Raw genomic sequence first — 21,035 nt, 5'->3', positions numbered from 1 at the left:
ATTGTCCTGCTCCTCTCAGCACCGGTAAGGCCTCAGCTAGAGAACTCTGTCCAGTTCTGGGCACCACACTTTAGGAAAGATGTGGATAAATTGAAGAAAGTCCAGAAGACAGCAACAAAAAATAATAAAAGGTTTAGAAAACCTGACCTATGAGGAAAAGCTAAAAAAACTGGGCATGTTTTGTCTTGAGAAAAGACGACTTAGGAAGGACTGATAACAGTCTTCAAATGTGTTACAGGTTGTTACAGACAGGATGAAAATCCATTGTTCTCTATGTTCACTGAAGGAAGGACAAGACATAATGGGCTAATTTGCAGCAAGGGAGATTTAGGTTAGATTAAAGCTTTCTACGTATAAAAGTAGTTAAGTTCTGGAACTGGCTTCCAAGGGAGGTTGTTGAATTCCCATCATTGGAAGTTTTTAAGAACAGGTTGGACAAACACGTGTCAGAGAAGTTCTATGTTTATTTGGTCCTCCCTCAGGTGCACAGGGCTGGACTTAATAACCTCTCAACATCCGTTCCGGCCCTACATTTCTATGATTTTATGATCAATGCTAAATTTTATTGATGTAACAATTTTATTGATGTAACATATAACCCACCTATGGAACTCACTGTTGCAGGATATTACCAATGTCAGTACTTTAATGACATTCTAAATATGATTGCTATGAATACGAACATTATCTGCAGTTATAAAAGTTAAGGTAAAATTACAAGATCAATCCATCCTCATCCTTCATGACATAGAGCTTCATCATCAGCTGCAGTCAGGAGGAATTCGCCCTCCCACCAGAGTATGATTCCCTGCTATAAAACTAGGTGTATTATAAGAATTTAAATGTCTCTCTGAAGCATCCAGTTTTGGTCATTCTCAGATTATGTCCACACTGCAACAAGAGATGTGACTGCAGCTCAGATGGACATACCCACGCTAGCTTTAATCTAGCTACCTCATTAAAAATAGCACAGGCTAGCTGCCCAAATGCAATCCCACCCAGGACCTTGGGTACGTACTTGGTCACCACCCACGTTGCCATTGCTTCACTGCTACTTTAATGAGCTAGCTCGATCAAAGCTTGCTCAGGTACGTCCACACGTGGTGCAATTCCACCTTCCATTCCAATGCAGATGTACCCTCATAGACAGGACACCACACTAAAAGGACTATTAGACTCTAATCCCACAAACTCTTCCTTAAACTTTACTCACATGACCAGCCCCATTGAAATCAACAGGATTACGCACATACACTTACTTAAAGCTAAGTGTGTGGGTATGTGGGATCAACACAATAGCCTGTTCTGGCAAGAAGAAAAGGAGTACTTGTGGCACCTTAGCGATGCTCAAATAAATTTGTTAATCTCTAAGGTGCCACAAGTACTCCTTTTCTTTTTGCGGATACAGACTAACATGGCTGCTACTCTGAAACCTGTTCTGGCAAGAGTCACATTTTGTATAGGAGGTAAATGAGTAAAATCTTGTGATCCACAGGACAAAAATCAAGGCCAAACATTGTGAAAGGATTTGGAGTTGGGTTTGGGTTTTTGTTTTGTTTTTTTTTGAGTTGCTTAAAATATTTCTCCTCCAATCTGAAATCAGTTAAAATTTCCTGCTTCAGTTAATATGTATATAGTCAAATACTCAGATGATAAACTTAAGGTTTTTTTGTTTTTGACATTTGTACATCTTGTCATCCTCTCACTTACATATGTGCCCTTCAGTTCTGTGGCTGCCTGCTGGTAAGATGGCATCATTCTCTTACAAACACCACACCCTGGTGAAAAAGGGGGGGGGGGAGACAAGGCAAATCATATATCAGTAATGACACTACTTCATACATTAAATCTAGCACATCAAAACAGTGAAAGATTAAATGTTTTCTGAAAAACAGCTTCAGATCTCAAAACATTCTAAAGAACACTGAGATAAAAAAATAAAATAACTTTTTATTCCTTACCTACTTTACTAAACCCCTGAGATTATTTAACATCTCTAAGAGAATTACCTTTTTTGCCATTTGGGTTTGGCTTTGCATTTCACTCATCCAAGTCAGTCAATTTCATACTCAAAAAGAAAAGGAGTACTTGTGGCACCTTAGAGACTAACCAATTTATTTGAGCATGAACTTTCGTGAGCTACAGCTCACTTCATCGGATGCATACCGTGGAAACTGCAGCAGACTTTATATACATACAGAGATCATAAAACAATACCTCCTCCCACCCCACTGTCCTGCTGGTAATAGCTTATCTAAAGTGATCATCAAGTTGGGCCATTTCCAGCAAAAATCCAGGTTTTCTCACCCCCCCCCCCCCCCCACATACAAACTCACTCTCCTGCTGGTAATAGCCCATCCAAAGTGACAACTCTCTTCACAATGTGCATGATAATCAAGGTGGGCCATTTCCTGCACAAATCCAGGTTCTCTCACCCCCTCACCCCCTCCAAAAAACACACACAAACTCACTCTCCTGCTGGTAATAGCTCATCCAAACTGACCACTCTCCAAGTTTAAATCCAAGTTTAACCAGAATGTCTGGGGGCGGGGGGGGGGGAAGGAAAAAACAAGGGGAAATAGGCTACCTTGCATAATGACTTAGCCACTCCCAGTCTCTATTTAAGCCTAAATTAATAGTATCCAATTTGCAAATGAATTCCAATTCAGCAGTTTCTCGCTGGAGTCTGGATTTGAAGTTTTTTTGTTTTAAGATAGCGACCTTCATGTCTGTGATTGCGTGACCAGAGAGATTGAAGTGTTCTCCGACTGGTTTATGAATGTTATAATTCTTGACATCTGATTTGTGTCCATTTATTCTTTTACGTAGAGACTGTCCAGTTTGACCAATGTAAATGGCAGAGGGGCATTGCTGGCACATGATGGAATATATCACATTGGTGAATGTGCAGGTGAACGAGCCTCTGATAGTGTGGCTGATGTTATTAGGCCCTGTGATGGTGTCCCCTGAATAGATATGTGGCCACAGCTGGCAACGGGCTTTGTTGCAAGGATAAGTTCCTGGGTTAGTGGTTCTGTTGTGTGGTATGTGGTTGTTGGTATTTGCTTCAGGTTGGGGGGCTGTCTGTAGGCAAGGACTGGCCTGTCTCCCAAGATTTGTGAGAGTGTTGGGTCATCCTTTAGGATAGGTTGTAGATCCTTAATAATGCGTTGGAGGGGTTTTAGTTGGGGGCTGAAGGTGAGGGCTAGTGGCGTTCTGTTATTTTCTTTGTTAGGCCTGTCCTGTAGTAGGTAACTTCTGGGAACTCTTCTGGCTCTATCAATCTGTTTCTTCACTTCCGCAGGTGGGTATTGTAGTTGTAAGAAAGCTTGACAGAGATCTTGTAGGTGTTTGTCTCTGTCTGAGGGGTTGGAGCAAATGCGGTTGTATCGCAAAGCTTGGCTGTAGACGATGGATCGTGTGGTGTGGTCAGGGTGAAAGCTGGAGGCATGTAGGTAGGAATAGCAGTCAGTAGGTTTCCAGTATAGGGTGGTGTTTATGTGACCATTGTTTATTAGCACTGTAGTGTCCAGGAAGTGGATCTCTTGTGTGGACTGGACCAGGCTGAGGTTGATGGTGGGACGGAAGTTGTTGAAATCATGGTGGAATTCCTCAACGGCTTCTTTTCCATGGGTCCAGATGATGAAGATGTCATCAATATAGCACAAGTAGAGTAGGGGCTTTAGGGGACGAGAGCTGAGGAAGCGTTGTTCTAAATCAGCCATAAAAATGTTGGCATACTGTGGGGCCATGCGGGTACCCATAGCAGTGCCGCTGATCTGAAGGTATATATTGTCCCCAAATGTAAAATAGTTATGGGTAAGGACAAAGTCACAAAGTTCAGCCACCAGGTTAGCTGTGACGTTATCGGGGATAGTTTCACATTCTGATTCCACCAGCAGTAGCACCGTGGTGTTGTGTTTGGGGTCAGGATAATTCATAAAAATTCTTAAAATTGGAAACAGTTATTGATATCTCCCCCCAAAATTTCACCAGAACATCTCTCTTCATTTATTAAAATATTTTTTTCCTTCCCTCTTCCCCTCACTTAAAGAACAAATTAATTCTAAATTCTGGACCTAAACCAAGTTCTCAGTGTCCCTTTAACTGAAACCACACACACAGGTCTACAATTAAAAGACCTGATCCTGTATTCCCTAGACACTCAATATTCCCACTGAGCTGGTTCCAATATGTATCTGGGCCTTACCCTACATTTTAAAAGTCACTTGTCAAGATCCAAGTTCAAGGCCATGTATGTCTTCCCACACTTGCACTCCAGTGCAAGAGCAATCAGAATCTGGCCCTTAATATGGAAAAATGAGGGCACCTCTGATTCAATCCAGTGTAACAAGTCTTAAAAATTTAATGGAGGCACCCTTCCCTTAACATACTAAGTGGACATTAAAAAAACACTAGTGTTCATTTGATTACTTAGGAAAGGTAATAGTTCAAAGAAGATCCTCCAGATGTCAGACAAGGCAGATTAGCTAGCAAAAAAGGGAGAGAGAAGACATGGGACTGGCATGTGCTAAAAAGCTGCGTGTAGATGATGCCTTAGGAGGTTTAAATAGATTAGCAATAAATCACCTTGTAACCAGCAGTTTTTTCCATTGCCAAGTAAACTGAGATGAGGGAGAAGACGTGACTAAGTTCTTCTGAGTCAGATGAAAGGGACTTTTATCTGAATGACTCCTGGGACTGCAATGCGACAGTAGTCAGCATTTGTGTTCCAGCCAGCAGCGAAGAGGAGAAAAAGAATAGGCAGTTGCCCTGTACACTGCATGAGATCACCCCAAAAAAATCTGCTAATGTTTCTGGGGAGATTTTGGCAACAGCAATTCAGCATTCCCCACATCAGTGTGCCTCAACCCCAACCAGGGGGAACATCCTCTAGGAGAGAAGGAAAAAGGATTCAAGTTTCCATGGCTATTCCACCCATGGCATGAGACTGACCTTGGCTGAGATTGGTACAAGGGGGCTAATCAGTGCCAGTTAAGAATATTTCATAATGCGCATGGCACACCTTCCATTTCACTGAGTGGCATCATGAATGGCATTATGAATGGCATCAACCACTGTCATGCAGTCTGCTGAACAGCCAGCAAATGGCATCCTCTGTCAGTCACTTCCTCCCACAAGCCGTTTTCATTGTCCTATCACCAACGTTGACGTCTCTTGCTCTATACTTCAAACCCCTTCCAGCAGCCCTCTGGGCCTCAGACTGTCCTGGCTAGTAACCTCCGTCGTCCCCACCTTAACTTTTCACTCTCTTCTAGATTCTTTCCTAAAATCCAACCATGCACTGGTCTCCTACCACCTTCAAAAATCCCACCTGCCTAACTCCCCTCAGCTCCAAACTTCACAGAACACACCATATACGAATGCTGCTTTGAGATCCTCACCTTCAACTCTATGCTGTATTGCATCTACCATCTCTCAGCTGTGGACTCCCTGTTACCCTATTTCAAATTCCATCAACTAGTATCTGTCCTTATACAGACTTCTCAGTGCAGCTTTGTCACAAGGGCTCATATTGTGTCAGGTATTTGAAACAGGATAGGGTTTATTTTAACATTGAACAGTCACTGATCTTTTTCTAACAAACACTGAATGTGATTGCATCACTTTGTAAATATAGTCAAGAGACCCAATCAAGAAATTATTTTTGTTGTCATCATCATGAGATATATCCTCCAGCTGTATGGACACGTTTTTGCTTCTGTACTTCTTTCACATCTTGTGCTGAGAACACCACGCTTTTGATCCCGCACCTCTAATATGTGTTGTTCCTCCCCTGACCAAATTTGGTCTCTGCCATTTGCTTATTCCTGCATTTTGTCTTTATGCCTTCGAATGAATTTTTAAATCAGATGCACTTCAATTTTTGCAGTGCTCACTAACCCTTCTATTTTGGAAGCCCAGTACTATAAATATCCTTCATTTGTTGCAAAGTCAGGTCCACTTCCTGCAATAATCTCGCAGTGAACTGGATTTATACCACAAATAATTTGGTCTCCAATTAGTCCACCTGCTATTTGTTTAGATTTGGCTTAGTTGCACAGGCCTGTAACAACCATCAATGCTCGCATGTGGCAGCTGATTTCTTCTAAGGTAAATGAGCCTTTCCTCACGCCCCCACCCCCCTCAAATAGCTCTGAGTGTGCATCACTGTATTCTTAGATTTTTAAATTACTTTATTTAGCAGTTTGCAGATACCTTCATCTTCCCACTCACTAGAACATACTGAAGCTGTCTAATTGCCTGTGAGTCTGCCACAATGTAGCAAAAATGGATGATTTCACAGTCTTTGATATCTCCACAGTACAACTTGCTTCCAAGGAAGTTTAGAAGCACTGCAGATCTCAGTCAGGTACCATCCCAGATGGAGGGATCTGGGACCCCATTCTTATCAAAGGTAAAGTTTTCTTCCAGCACTGGGTAACACCACTATGAAACACAGGGATGCTTGTAAGAGACTGATCCAGATTCCCCTTTTCCAGTAACAAGACTTCAGTCAGGGCTACAAAAGGTTCCATCCACACCACATGGCAGCAATCAGTATCTGCACATTCTGATAACCAGTATTATAATGTGACTGCTGGATGAGTTTGGTCTTTCTTGAGTAGGTGGCACAGTGGAAGGGAGGTAGAAGAGTGGGAAGAGAACCAAGTCAAAAGGTTAATGTTAAATAAAAGACGAGGGAATGAAGGATTGTGAAATCAAGGGCAGGTAAAAAAAAATAAGTAGGGTTCTTCGTAGAAGTTTAGAGAGCAGCAAAAGCATTACAATAGCGAAAACTAGCAGGTGGTCCAAAGCAGCAAGACTGGAATCAGCAGCGTGTCTAGGGAAACAGTTCAAGGAGAATTAAGGGTCAGATAATGCACATTTCAAGAAAGGACTTGGTAGTGGAAAACAATTATTAATGAAGGATGGATGCAAGGCAGGAGGCAGTTGCTGGGAGTTACAGTACATGCTGCAACTCGGAACATGGCAAGGCCATGCAGAGATGAACCAGAGAATCTCTCCACACACAAAGTATAAAAGAAAGGACCGAGGGTAAGCTGCAGTGGTAAGGGAAATGCACTCTTTTACTGAACTATCAGACCAAGTCCTAGGCAGTTCCTAGCAAAGCTCAGATGGGGCTAAATGTAGAATTACACACCTGGGATGAGGAAACCACTTTGGGCCACTCATTAGGAAATCACAGACAATGCTGCCTTGGGATGCTCAGTTTTACACAGCAAAGCAATGACCACCCAATTGCAAGTGACACCTAACTCATCACCAGTTCCACTACCAAGGCTAATGCAGCAGTGCTTTTCTATCTTGGATCACGTGAGCGCTCCCTTTTCCTTAGCTCGCCTGCCTTGCAAGTGGGTAATTGCTCTAATTGCTGAGCGTTAAAGAGCTGAAAGCCTCTAGGTTGCTGAATGGAATTGCAAGGAGCCACCAAATAGCAGCAGTGCAACATTCACACACAGCGATGTTCACAGCGTGACTCAGTCACTGGGCGTTGATACAACGCAAACATAACCTCACTGCAACACAATGTCAAGATATCACACCGCTGTCAGTCGTGATTTGTTACAACTCCACCCAACACACTCTTCCCCAAACACTTTGAGGGACCCTGGCAACTTGGGTTCAATTACCCAGCAGCCCATGTTATATCATGTATGCAGCTCTCCTGAGCAGTACTCCGTCCCCTCTGCCTGACACGAGGAAGGACATATGAAGCTGCAGCCAGAGCCCCAGTCTCCTCTGGGGATTCACTGTTCTCCTGAGACCAGCTTTTCATGGGCTACAGAGAAGAACACTGCAGAAAGTAAATAAAAACATGAACAGTATTCACATGCATCCATAGTACTGTACAGGGCAGAGTGCTGGGCACACACAAAAGTATATGTGTTATTAAGTCATATGCACTCAGCATACCAAACAGGAATAGAGCATGAGAAAACCAGACAGGACAAGTAGTAAGAAAGTGTAGTGACTGAGACCAATACCAGCAGGCAGTGGAAAGAGGCATGACTTGTGGAAAGAAAAGGGAAACAAATTAAAAAAAAGACTGATTGGCCAGAGGAGTGATAGAGTGGATGCCAGGAGGAAAGAGACCAGAAAGAAACCAGAAGACAAATACTAAGGGCTGTACAGTGCAATACAGATGAATATTAGCCACTAAAGTGGAATAAATGAAGAAAGTGGTGGGAAAACCACCACTCAGAGAACACTTCTGGCTAGGGATGATGGCTGATCAGCCACAGCAGTGACAGGTTGACAGGAAATACCAGATCACGTACATGGGGCATAGAACATCATCAGAAGAGGTCTTTCTTCTTTCTTTAGAAGCCTTCTGAATTCCTAAAGTATAAACCAAACAAAAACCGTTATCAATGAAATAGACACATGCATCAGGCCACAGTCACTTTTATCTGTGTTCAACTTTAAAAGGCAAATAATGTATTAAAGACTTCTCCTGGTTTGCTTCGTTATCTAAGGGGGGAAAAATCTTGTAAAAAGCCAAAACTTGAATCACTTCTCTGCACTCAATTCGGGCTTAGAACGAGTTAATACAAATTACCACAGGACTCATTCACTAAATACCTTACAAGAAATTTTCAGTGATAGGATGTAGAAATTACACTCCTATCGACTCTCACTAGAGGCTTTTGGAAGCTATAGGATAATAGACCCGTTTTCCAGCCAGATCCTCTCAAAGAAAACTACTCTGATTTCTCATTAAGGAGCTGGACTCAATAAAAAAAAATTACTTTAGCTTCCACACCATGAAAGCCTAGGCAGGGCCATGAGAGGCCATGAGAATAGATTTTTTTAGTGCCGGTATGGTGGTAAAACCAGATGAAGTTTTTAAATTGAATGTGACCCCTGGGAGAGCTTGTAATGGAGAACAAAAAGGTGAACATTAAAAATTAATCTTCTTACAAAAACTGAATGTCAAAATAACTGTTCCTTATATCAAAAATGAAAGCTACAAATGGAAAAGGCTCTTTATGAAGCACCATCTAAAGTCCAATCAATTAAAATTTTAAAATCAGTAGACTGGAAAAGCATACAAAACACCAAGCTGATCATCACTGGAGACGGCACAGTTACCACTGCAATGTCCCTGGCTTTTCAAAACGAGAAATAAAATTTTACATATTCACAGCCTTCCCACTTAAACTGAGAAGAAGGCTGGTCTTGTGGTCACAGCACTGGGCAAGCACTGTGAAGATGTGGTTTCATTTCCTGCTTCTGCCATAGACTCCCTGCATGATCTCAGGAAAATCACTGAATCTCATTGTGCTTTATTGTCAGCCTACAAAATGAAAATAGCATTACTTTCTCCCAGCCTGTCTCTCTCATCTTTATTTAGACAAACTCCTCATGGCAGGGACTGGTCACTTACTGGGTGTACAGCTCCTACCACAATGAGGCCCTGATCTCAGTTGTACTATTGCAATACCCCCAACAGTTTTACAATTCACTAAAAGTAAGGCAGCATGCTGCAGCAGAGAAAGGAGTCAGGAGATTGAGCTCTGTAGTTAATGTGAGATGTGAACTTGGAAGAGTCACTTAAACAATCTGTGCCTCAGTTTCTTCTTCTGAAAAGGGGGATAATGGTGCTTGCTCACTTTTGTAAACAGTTCACACACACACATTTCTTACTGACATTACATTAAAAATACAGACACACACTTCATGTATCTGGTTGAAGTACCTTTTCACTGTCAACATGCACAACATCTTTGGCTTCGGGATCCTCTTCCCACAATGGAGCTCCTTCTGGATCCTTTAGAAAGGCCACCACTGACTGCGATGAATGGAAAGACAACAAGGGGCTTTTAAACATAATTGCTAGCAGAACAGAAGGGATACCATCCCAAATGCCACTTTTCCGCTAAGCTGACTTTTCGTCTTCCCTTTCAGCAACAGCTTTTGCCATTCTGCCCTAAAGCCATACCCTTTAATGCAGCGGAGGGACCCTGGGTAGTGGAACTGATGCAGTTTATCTGAACAAGGGTGGAAGATGCTGGAGTTGAGGGGCTGTTCAAAGGCATGGACTCCCTGCATGACATGAATATCCCAGGTCAGCAGGGCTTGTTCTCTCCATACAGCTGATGGAGCCAGGGCAGAAAGAGGTCAAGAGATGGGCATGATCAGGTTAGAGGACACACTGCTGCAAGGATCCTCCAGACCGCAGTAGACTACTTCAGCGGAACTAGAGTCTGTAAAGCAGCTCCTCAGCTGGTCCGTGGCCTGGTGGGCTAAGATTCCTCCCTGCCTTCGAGACAGATTCTTATTCCATTCAAGCAGCTCACACTTGAGAAGTCTAGTGTACTCACAGCCACACATAGTTAGTACATGCTCAGCTCGTCAAATTAAAGTTTAGGTTTGAGCTCAACCAGCTTAGGTGGTGTTGAAGATTTGTCTACTTTAGACTTTTCAGACATGTTAGCCGACAAATGCTAACACCCCACCTTTTATTCCGGTCTAGACAAGGCCTTAGTGACATTCTTACAACCCCTTTGCCTTCAGTGGGGCTGCAACAGTGTAACCGACTGGAACTCGGTACAACAATCTATTCGTGATGGGCAAGAAGAAAGATTGCGACTACTTCCAAGTTAGCTCTGAAAGGCTCAGAGGAGGTAAAAGCAGTATCTGTGTATTTTAGTTACTCAAGTCAGCAGACAGACCTCCTAATACACCTAGGGAGCAGATCTGCCGAGTAAGGAGACTTTACTTACTCAGGCACTTTTGGGAGAAGCAACACACATTACCACGGTGGTAACAGAGATGGGTCCCATCTAGACAGGCCAAACCATCTTATAATGTCATTGTAACTGTAGCATAGATAATACTCAGAAGCTGCGGGCAATAACCTCCCTGACCAGTGCTGAAAGAGGGCTCTATAACATGCGGGGGAGGTAGGGCAAGTGAAAGAGTGGGAGAAAGGGAGAGAGAGATCTTCTGCAGTTAAGAACAATACATTAGATTCTGCTCTCTCTTGGAGCTGCCAGAACTGTGTCTAGATCTCAATTATACATCAGGGGAAGAGGTAGGGGGTTCAACCTTTTAACGGCTATCAAGCATGATTTCAGGAATTCCCATGTGCCAAGTTCAGCTATGTAGAAACAGATTCCATGAGAGGATGAAGGATTAAAGGGATTTAATTCATCCAGCCTCTCTCTCGCAGCCAAAAAAAAGACGCTGTGTCATATTTTCTGGCAGGGGCACGCAGCATATTGCCTTCCACTCATTCCTCTGCTCGGTGGAGCTTCCGTAGTTCCTGTGCATTTTAAAAAAAACCTTTTAATCCCAAGAACATAAAAAGCAACTACAAGGGTTCCTGCACTCCCAGGTTAGGGTTGGAGATCTGGACAAGGTCCACCCACCGTGTCAGAGAGTCCATCACAAACACTGTGATTAAAAACACACTTTGATCTCGTAGCATAGACAGGACCAAGTTGTGCTTTAACTGTTTTCTCAAACCACACCAAAGCTTTGAACTTAGCACAGATGTAGCACAGTTCAGGAACCTAGTTTCCACTCTATATTGCAAGATCAAACCATGTTCCAACATGATTGGAATGCGTTACCTAGGGAGGTGATAGAATCTCCTTCCTTAGAAGTTTTTAAGGTCAGGCTTGACAAAGCCCTGGCTGGGATGATTTAATTGGGGATTGGTCCTGCTTTGAGCAGGGGGTTGGACTAGATGACCTCCTGAGGTCCCTTCCAACCCTGTTATTCTATGATTCTATGATGGACCCAGGCTCCCCAGCACAGTGGTGAGCCCCATATGAGCTGGTTGTTAACTGGCCATATTATGGAAAGTAAACTATAATGAATCAGGATTCTAATAAGAGGCTTATTATCCTTTAGATTTGACACATAAATCTTTCAGTTTTAAACACGGACTTGCAAGAGCAAACTTGATTCACAGATAATACCGGGACTAATTTACTGGACTAGCACTTCTGTGTATTCTCTTTGCTATTATTGAAGAGATTTGTGTTTTAACAAGTTTTATCCTTTACAGAACAGGAGAAAATTCCCTTTCAGGTAGATCCTGCAGTGGAGGTTTAAATTCCAACCCTGCATTTATGGCATCCTGGCCTTACGCTACAGAAGACTACAAGTTAGACAGCATGGTCAATCAATTAAAGCAGATGACTTGGAATGAAAAAAAATCCTGGTTTCTGTTGCCACTGAGTTGCTGTGTGATGTGGAATAAATCCCTTACCCTCTTTGTGTTTTAGTGTGCCCATCTGTAAAATGGGTACAATAACCTACCTAGCTGGGGTATTGCACAACTTAGTAGTTTGTGTTTGTAAAGTACTTGGAGATGCACGGCCGAAATGCAACTGAGGGAGATATATCACAGCCTATGCAAGATGAAATAGGAAGAGAAGATGAGCTTTAAGGGAGAAAGCCCTTGCTCTGAGTAGCAAAGCTAGTGAGAAAGTTTATGAAAATCATGTTGAATAATGGACTGATGCTGAACTGATGCATTTGGCAAGCTAACTTTAAAGACACTAAACTGGTAATAAGGAGTATGGTCTTTGAACATGGGGGCAGGATGGTTCCTGGATAACCTCTTTTCATCTGCACCAGGGCCAGATACCCCGTTCCTTGGGTCATCAATGAGTTGCTTACTCATCTTCAGTAGGCAGTGGACAGGGTGGATTGTAGGGCCATGTAATCCAGTCAATAAGGTCAGGGGAGGCCCAAGAAAGATATGCCAAATAGGGCAGTGGGAATGGGGAAAACTCCCAGCAGAAGCTGAGAGAATAAGTAACAGCCCATAATGTTTCAGAATGTACCTGCTCCTCTCCCTAGTAACAGCACACTAATCCCTTTGGGGGTATGCGTATGCCTTGCGGTTTACCATAGCCCATCAGCCAGCAAGGCAGAACCATTTCTCCCTTGCTGCGGCACCATTTGTAGGGGATATGGGGTGCTTCCTGGCCTCCGCCAAGACCTTTATTGAACAGGGTGGGAAGACAAGTGCCCTTACCCAACAAGGACTGAAGACAGGATAGTAGACACAGAGTGCTCCCGGAGGACCATAGATTCAGCCCTCTGCCCATCTCAAAGATAGAAAACATACGTCCCCTGGGAAATACTGGCTTTAAAGGGAACATGCAGGAGTGGGCTGAAAGTCAGCCAGTAAGCACAGATCTCACAGTGAAAGTTCATGTAACCCACATGCATCGAGCTCTGCAGGTTTGTTCATCTCCAGTTCAAAACCTGGCCCGAGGCAAAAGGGAAAAGTGAATGCCGTGGTGTTAGTCTGGGCATTAGTCTACGAAGTGCTCAGGAGAATCCCCATTCAGAAGACTAAACCTGCTGGGAAAGCAGGAGATGCTGCAGGGCTGGATGGAGGAGCTGCAGCAAAGCTGCATAGGTAATGTTACTGCAGGTCTGGATCTGGTGCAGTGGCAGGGCTGTGGAGGGCCCAGCACCAGGATCAGAAGACATGTTGCCGGTTAGGATGTAGGTTCCCTGCCAAGGCTTCTTCGGGGCAAGCTCTGCAATGTCTGCCTGACCTACAGAGCTTTTAATCTGCTGCACCAAAATTCACACATTTATTTGAATTTTTGACAGTCTTTTTCCTTCTTTCATTGTCCCTATAGAATTTTGCTTCCTGTTGGTCTGTGTGAAATCTCCAGGAGGAAAAAGGAGGTCATTTTGTTCCCGCTGTGCTCAGGGCAGATCCATATGAATATAGGCTGCCAGAATCAGATCAGAGAAAAGGCCATTTCATCTCCCTTTAAAGCTCATATCTCGGCACTTAGAACAACAGAGAAAGTATTTTCCAAAATGCTAACACTATTAGTTACACACTGCCATTGACAGGATCTCATGGCAAAACAACATATTTGTTACCAGCCTGCAAGTAAACTACATTACAATTTAACATTGGTTCTATCTTGGTAATCATATCCAACTTTTGTGGTTATGTAGCTGACAGACGCATAGAGACGGAATGACCTAAAGGGTTTTTTTTTTTTTGGGGTTTTTTTTTGGTAAACAGCTGTTTGTGAAATTTACCCTCTCCCTGCCGCCTCCTACACAAACTGCAAAAGCCAACATTTGTTTTTAATCCACATATGTCTCCCCATCCCCCCCCACTTTCCAGTGCCAAAAAAAAAAAATCAAATATTTAAATTTACCTTCAGTGTGACAGCTCGGTTATATTCAGTGTGAAATGCACCATCCCTGTTGAATGAGGAGTGGGAAACAGTGTTAACTTTCAGGAATGTTGCTAGAAATCATACAGCTGTTTATCCTGGCATCTCGTTATCCAGAATAAAATTATTCTACTCAAATCACAGAACTGTGTGAAATGCACAGCAAAGCAATTTAAAAAAGGAAGGGGGGAAGCTCTCAAGTGAATAATTTCTTCTGCGAAGCCTTAATGAGAACGTTTAATAAAGGTATGATCTTCGGAGACGCAGCTGCTCAGCACCTCTTACATTTGCAATATTGCCACTCTTATTACGCGTAATAATACGCAGCACTTTTCATCAAAAGATCTCGAAGTGCTGAGCAAAGGATGTATGCATTATTTGAGATGGGGCAACTGAGGCGGGAAGTGTCTTGCCCAAGGCCACCCAGCAGGCCAATGGCAGAGCCAGAAATAGGTCTTCCTGGTCCCAGTCCAGTGCTCTATTCACTAGGCCACACAGCCTCCCTCAGATTCATACCTCTATTCATATAGGGCCTGATTCAGCAAAGCATGTAAGCATGTGATTACATTCCATTAAATTCAATACCTTAGTAAATTCACCTTTAATGAGACGTAGGCACATGCTGGGATGCTTAGTTGAATAGGGGCCTGGGCTGCTTTAAATGTCCAAGTGCACAGTGGCAAGCTAATAAGCCCCTGTATTAAAGTGCAGTATTATAGAATACAGAACTAATAACGAACGTCATGTGGATGTTACACAGTAGCTTGAACAATTAGTAACAGCAAATCTCATCCCAAGCCTATACTCACTTATAATGCAATAATTCCACCCCTATCTTCTTTGAATTAGGATCGGCTTTCATCTTCTTGCATACTTTTCGGCTTTCTGCATCACTGCAAAATACAGAGAGACAGGAAAATATATGGTTAAAAAACAATCAAAATGCATCCAACATTTAAAATAAAATGCATAGCTCTGGTTGCTCGTCAGCTTTGTTGTGATTACTGGTAGTTTAGGAACGTCACTCACTTAAATCTCGAGCAACAGTGTTTTCTATCAAAGTTTACAAGCATACGGGAACCTTGCTGCAGCCAACTCTGATTCTGACAGTTTGTACATGGGTGATAAAATGGGGACCAATAATTGCAGTTCCTGCCCAGATTCCTCTCTCTTAAAACTGAGTTTAGCTGCTACATGTTTTACTGTGTAGGCAGGGGTTCAGTGCAGGTGACTAAGAGAGATTCCACAAAGAACATGTCCACAGCTTTATTGACAGGATTCGCGAGCAAACAGTGTTGCAGGAAGGGATTTGAACTAAAATCAATTTTTTGTATCTGGGTAGAAGGGAATTCCAGGCAAAAGGGGCAGGCAGTGAAGACAAGAGTGGGAAAGGGATAGAGGCTGAGTCAAAGGGGCAAGAGGGGAAGAAATTTTACAGATGTAGATGCTAATTCAGGAAAAAGAAAAGGAGTACTTGTGGCACCTTAGAGACTAACCGATTTATTTGAGCATAAGCTTTCGTGAGCTACAGCATCCGATGAAGTGAGCTGTAGCTCACGAAAGCTTATGCTCAAATAAATCGGTTAGTCTTTAAGGTGCCACCAGTACTCCTTTTCTTTTTGTGAATACAGACTAACACGGCTGCTACTCTGAAACCTGTAATTCAGAAAAGCATCCCTGTTCAGGACAGTAGTTCAGCATGTGCTCAAGTCCCATTGAAGCACATACTTAAGTGCTGTCCTGAATTCCGCACAAAGGTCAGAGTGGAGTTGCAAGGAGCCTTAAAGGTTGACGTGAATGTGAAAGGCAAGAGAAAGCCAATGAAGGAATTTTGCAGAGAGGCCAAAAATGGTCAGGTAGCATGGGAAAAGGAGGATTTGCATCGGCAATGCTATTCTTTGCATAGACAAAGACCGAGATTAAAAGGCTTTGAAACCTGTTCCTCAGCAGCCGGCAGCTGGTACTTTTTGCACTGATAAATCAATTTAGAAAATGAAAACGCTGAGCACCCGTCAATGTTGCTGAAATTTACACTAATTAGAGCCACTTATGAAAGCCTAGACGCATTGGGTATGTCTATACTGCAATAAAACACCCGCTGCTAGCCCATGTCAGCTGACTCGGGCTCAGGGGGCTCCGCGGTGTTGAAGTCTGGGCTTGGACTGAAACCCAGGCTCTGGGACCCTGCAAGTGGGAGGGTCCCGGAGCCTGGGCTTGGGCTCATCTCCGCTGCAATTTTATAGCCCTGCAGCCCAAGTCCTGCAAGCCCAAGTCAGCTGACAAGGGCCAGGTGTGGGTGTTTTGTTCCAGCGTACACATCCCCCATGGCTGCCAGGAGCCCCAATAAACGCAGTGTTTGTGACTGAGACTGTCAGGATAATGGTCTGTCTGCAACAACGGACAATAAATTAACTCTGTGTTGCAGATAAGAGCAAAAACTCTGTGTGCAGACAATTTCTGAACACGCTTTACAGATGGCATCACGTTAAAGAAAATAGTACTGACACACAGAAAAACTACATCAGAGTGTTATTCTGTGGATCCAAATTAGCATGTCTGTAACTATTCCCCCAATTTTTCAGTATCAAAATAGCTTGTAGTCTTGGGGGCTTACTAAATTCACATCCGCTCCCGGATTCACAGATCACGGCCAGTAACAGATTTCCCTATTCTTCACCTTCAGACACCAAGAGATCGCATGCTTGCTTCTCCAATACAGATCTCATTATGGTCAGCAACATCTTTGTTACCTCCAGGCTGGACTACTGTGATTCACTCTCCGTAGAACTACAACCGGACAGCACTCTAAGGCTGCAGCCAGTACCAAACAGGGCTGCCCATCTCATGAGCAAAGTGAGCTAGTGACAGCATGGGACCCTGTGCTCCACTCTCTGCACATAGAGTCTCGGGATGAATCATAGAATATCAAGGTTGGAAGGGACCTCAGGAGATCATCTAGTCCAACCCCCTGCTCTAAGCAGGACCAGTCCCCAATGTTTGCCCCAGATCCCTAAATGGCCCCCTTCAGGACTGAACTCACAACCCTGGGTTTAGCAGGCCAATGCTCAAACCACTGAGCTATCCCTCCCCTGAATGCAATTCAACATATTGTTTACCACCCACAAAGCCTTAAATAACCATAGGCCGAGCTATGGGAGATCTCCCCACCCTCTCTGGCCTATCATGCCACCTCCACTCATCCAAGATGCTCCGGTGAACTGACCCACAGGCCAGGCTCAGGGGAGCCGATGACAGGGCATTCTCAGAGTCCTAGCATCCAAAACTCACTCTCACCAGGACACTATAGCTGAGACATAGAGGGTCCATCTGGACTAGAGCTTGTGCTGCTGTTGTAATTGGAGTAACTGGTTGCCAGTTAACACGAGCTAGCTAATGCCTTTGTACATGCTACTCTCGACACCCCGCAAACGTTAGTTCCAGGACACATACAACTGTGGTTTACCCTACATCTCAGCTTCATCTTAGAACAAATTTTGTGGAGTGTCTAGTTTAGCATGTACAAAGGTGCTGGCAACTCTACACAGGACAAGTTACAGTAAGGCCACAAGCTCTCGTCTAGACAGACCTTTGGATCTGCAGATAGTGTTGCTGTATATTTGCTTTCTGCTGCTGGGAATGTTTATCTTGGTCTGTTGAACAGAACACTGGAATGGGAGTCAAGAGATAGATTCCATTCCCACCTCTGCCACTGATTCACTGTGGGGAAGTCACTTAGGAAAAATGAGACTTTGGGAGCTGTTTGTAAAATAGGGATAGGTTTCAGAGTAGCAGCCGTGTTAGTCTGTATTCGCAAAAAAGAAAAGGAGTACTTGTGGCACCTTAGAGACTATGCTCAAATAAATTGGTTAGTCTCTAAGGTGCCACAAGTACTCCTTTTCTTTTTGAAAATAGGGATAGTGAGACTTACCTTTGAAAAGTTCTTTAGATTTACAGAGAAGAAGTGCTACACAGTATTGTTCTCCGATGGACGGGATGGCTAGGTATTAAAATGGGTGCCCTACGAATACCTGTAATGAAGATAACCCAATGCAATTCCAACTAACTCCACACTTACTTGGGCATCTATTAAACAATGGGAATACAAACAACAGGTGGTACCTGGTCAAAAACCAGCATCTAAAGCCTTGCCCACATATGTGTATAGATGCACAGGTGCAAACCCACTAGTATAGACAAGGAAAGCTATGATTTGCACTGGTGTTTCTATCCCTGGTTTCCAGCACAGGTACACCAGGCCACGAAAGTTTCACCTATCTACACTGGGGGTTTACATTGAACAAGCTACACCCATGGCTGGATCACAGCAAATCCCCAGCACAGATGAGGCTTAGATCTCCATCAGTAATTTTTTCATGCATCACTGCAGAGTCATAGCTTCACAGGTTCCAAGGCCAAGCTTTCAGCATGTCAAATGCACCATGCAGAGGCTTCATTAATATTTCTTTGGAAGAGGCAAAAAAACAAACAAGTCACTGAGAAGGGAATGCAGAATCTAGTTATTTTTATCTTTGCTCCTTCTGCTTATCTCCATGCAAGCCATAAAATAAAATAATCCGCAAGGTGTCGGTTGATAGTAACCTTCTCCAATACATTTGGTAACTGCCGTTATTCTTAACAGTAAATACCAACAGAGCTTCAGCCCCTGCACTGAGGAGATTTAACTCCTTTGGATTTCAGCCAGCAGCCTCTCTCTAATGACAAGCGCTTCACCTCTCACATGGGAAAGGATAATTAGGTCTCCAGCTCTTCCGATTTAATTATACTGTTTGAAGTGGAAAGGAAGTTCGGTACAGGGCTTGTTTAAAAAAAAAAAAAAAAAATCACACACACACACAACTCCCAAACTGACTGCCAAACTTATAAGACATTAGAGATAAGGATCCAGGCTCAGGAGAAGTGGTTACTAGAGACATCTCAGAAATGTTAGCTTAAGTAATGAGGTCATGAACTCTGCCCACATTAATACTGCTCTACTTCCTCATGCCGCCCACTTCTGCACAAATGTTAACCTCAGTAGCTCAGTGTCACACCACCGCTGACAAGGAAGAGGCCACAGCTTTATTTACAGTGTGTTCCACAAATGATCCAGCTTTATCTCCTGTGTTTAGCCCAAACCAGAGGCCAGAATATCCCCCTCCCAAAGGAGTGGGCACAACAGGAAACTTGCTGAAAATACCAACAGAGAAAAGGAAGCTGAACCAAAGTAGTACCATCTCACCACCTCCCACCACTCTGGCTCCACAGAAGCCATTAAGTGATCTATAGTTTGGGGGAGGGATAGGGCACATGGAAAGCCACCTTGGGAATATCCACCGAGCTTCCTGGCATCTGACAATGCTGCCCCTGCCAACATTAGCTTGCATGGAAACCTGCTTTGTATTGCTCACCTCCCCCCCACCCCCCACAAAGGCAATGGAGTTGGCCCAGGTGCAGGTGAGGAATCAGTGGAAACCCCTGAGGGAGATATGCTGCTGTGGAACTCTAGGGGCAGCGTGAGGGCATTTTGCCTGGGTGAGGTTGTGTGAAGATCCGTGAGCTAAGAGCAGGAAAGGGATATGTTTTCAACTCAACTTCCAGAGGGATGGCAAGTCAATGAGGTAGAGAAATACAGAAGGGTGTTCCCAATGCCAGGAGTTGCAAGGAAAAGGCTCTTGCACCAATTGTGGCCAGGCTGCATGGAGGAAGAGAGGAGAGGCCACTGCTAGATAACGGGGAGCAGAAAGACAAGGTCCAGGAGTTTGGCTGCAGCGAGCCCATGCAGGGTTTTTAGACACCTAGGAAATCAAGGCTGAATTGGATACTGACTTGAATATAGTGACTGGTGGTGGCGGCGCTATTGATCACCATCCCATCAGGTGCAAGTCTAAGATCCCCCTGGCAAATTCTGAAATCCGCAGGACAAGACGCGATGTGCTGGCTAATGTCCCCTCTCGCTCAATTCAGGGACCGCAACTTCCAGAATCCTCTAGAGATTTGTCTCCTCAGACAATGCTGACCCTTGACTTCTCACCAAGGAAGTCAAAGGAGCCCTATGCCTGCATCAGCTTCTGGCCAGAAAGTGACACTTTCTGGCTAGCAAAGGTCTGGGAAGTTTTTCAAACCCTCTTCTAGAATATGACTAAACTCTATGTGAAGAACAAGTTCATTTCTATAGCCCACAGTAAAACAATGCTACTGTGTGGCCAGGCTGAGCCATATCATCTTCACATAGCACCAGCACCTGGTTGTAGCTTGCTCTGGGGTCAACACTGGGCTCTGTGGTCAAGACAAGTCTGTAGCTGCACCTGATGTGGTCCCAGGCATAAGAGAAGTGGCTAACAAAGACGTCTGGGAAGCACTGTTTTAAATAAGGTCAATAACTCTGCCTGTATTAACATTGGCTTGCTCCCACATATGCATATCCATGTACGCCCAGCTGAACCATGCACCCATATCTCACAATCTGAAATCTGGCTCAGTGACTCCTTCCTGTTACATTTTGTTTGCCAGTTCTGGTTATTGATACGACAGCAGCACCTACAGGCCCCAGCCAACACTGGGGCCCCAGTGTGCTAGGCCTTGTAGACAGACAGACAAACAGCCCCGCCCCTGAAGAGTTTACAATCTCAACAGACAAGACAGAGACTGAGTGGCCGGGAGAATCAGAGAGAAACAGTGATGGAGTGAGTTGTCCAGGCTCACACAGCAGGTCAATGCCAGAGCTGGACACAGAACCAGTGTCTCTAACACCCAGTCCAGCATCTGATTCACTGGTTCACAATGCCTCTCAGATACACTTCAGATGCTCAAAGAAAATCATCATTCGGGACTGTCCTT

At 43.9% G+C, this 21,035-nt stretch overlaps 1 protein-coding gene across 4 annotated transcripts in view; it reads right to left on the bottom strand.

The window, feature by feature from the left end:
* PDIA5 (protein disulfide isomerase family A member 5) overlaps positions 1-21,035 on the bottom strand; it is a 129,875-nt gene that overhangs the window by 76,948 nt on the left and 31,892 nt on the right. For 3 of the 4 annotated variants that reach the window (XM_073305109.1, XM_073305112.1, XM_073305110.1), the window contains 5 exons: positions 15,008-15,091; positions 14,181-14,226; positions 9,725-9,817; positions 8,304-8,364; positions 1,711-1,778 (listed from right to left, as the gene is read on the bottom strand). In XM_073305109.1, the coding sequence (XP_073161210.1) occupies positions 1,711-1,778; positions 8,304-8,364; positions 9,725-9,817; positions 14,181-14,226; positions 15,008-15,091 (352 nt within the window). Of the gene's footprint in view, positions 1-1,710; positions 1,779-8,303; positions 8,365-9,724; positions 9,818-14,180; positions 14,227-15,007; positions 15,092-18,126; positions 18,270-21,035 lie in introns of those variants that run through there. The other variant, XM_073305111.1, reaches the window with a different exon arrangement.

Source organism: Lepidochelys kempii, chromosome 11 (assembly GCF_965140265.1).
Source record: "Lepidochelys kempii isolate rLepKem1 chromosome 11, rLepKem1.hap2, whole genome shotgun sequence".
In the NCBI taxonomy this organism is placed as follows: Eukaryota; Metazoa; Chordata; order Testudines; family Cheloniidae; genus Lepidochelys; species Lepidochelys kempii.
This window is presented reverse-complemented; position numbering and strand designations above follow the sequence as displayed.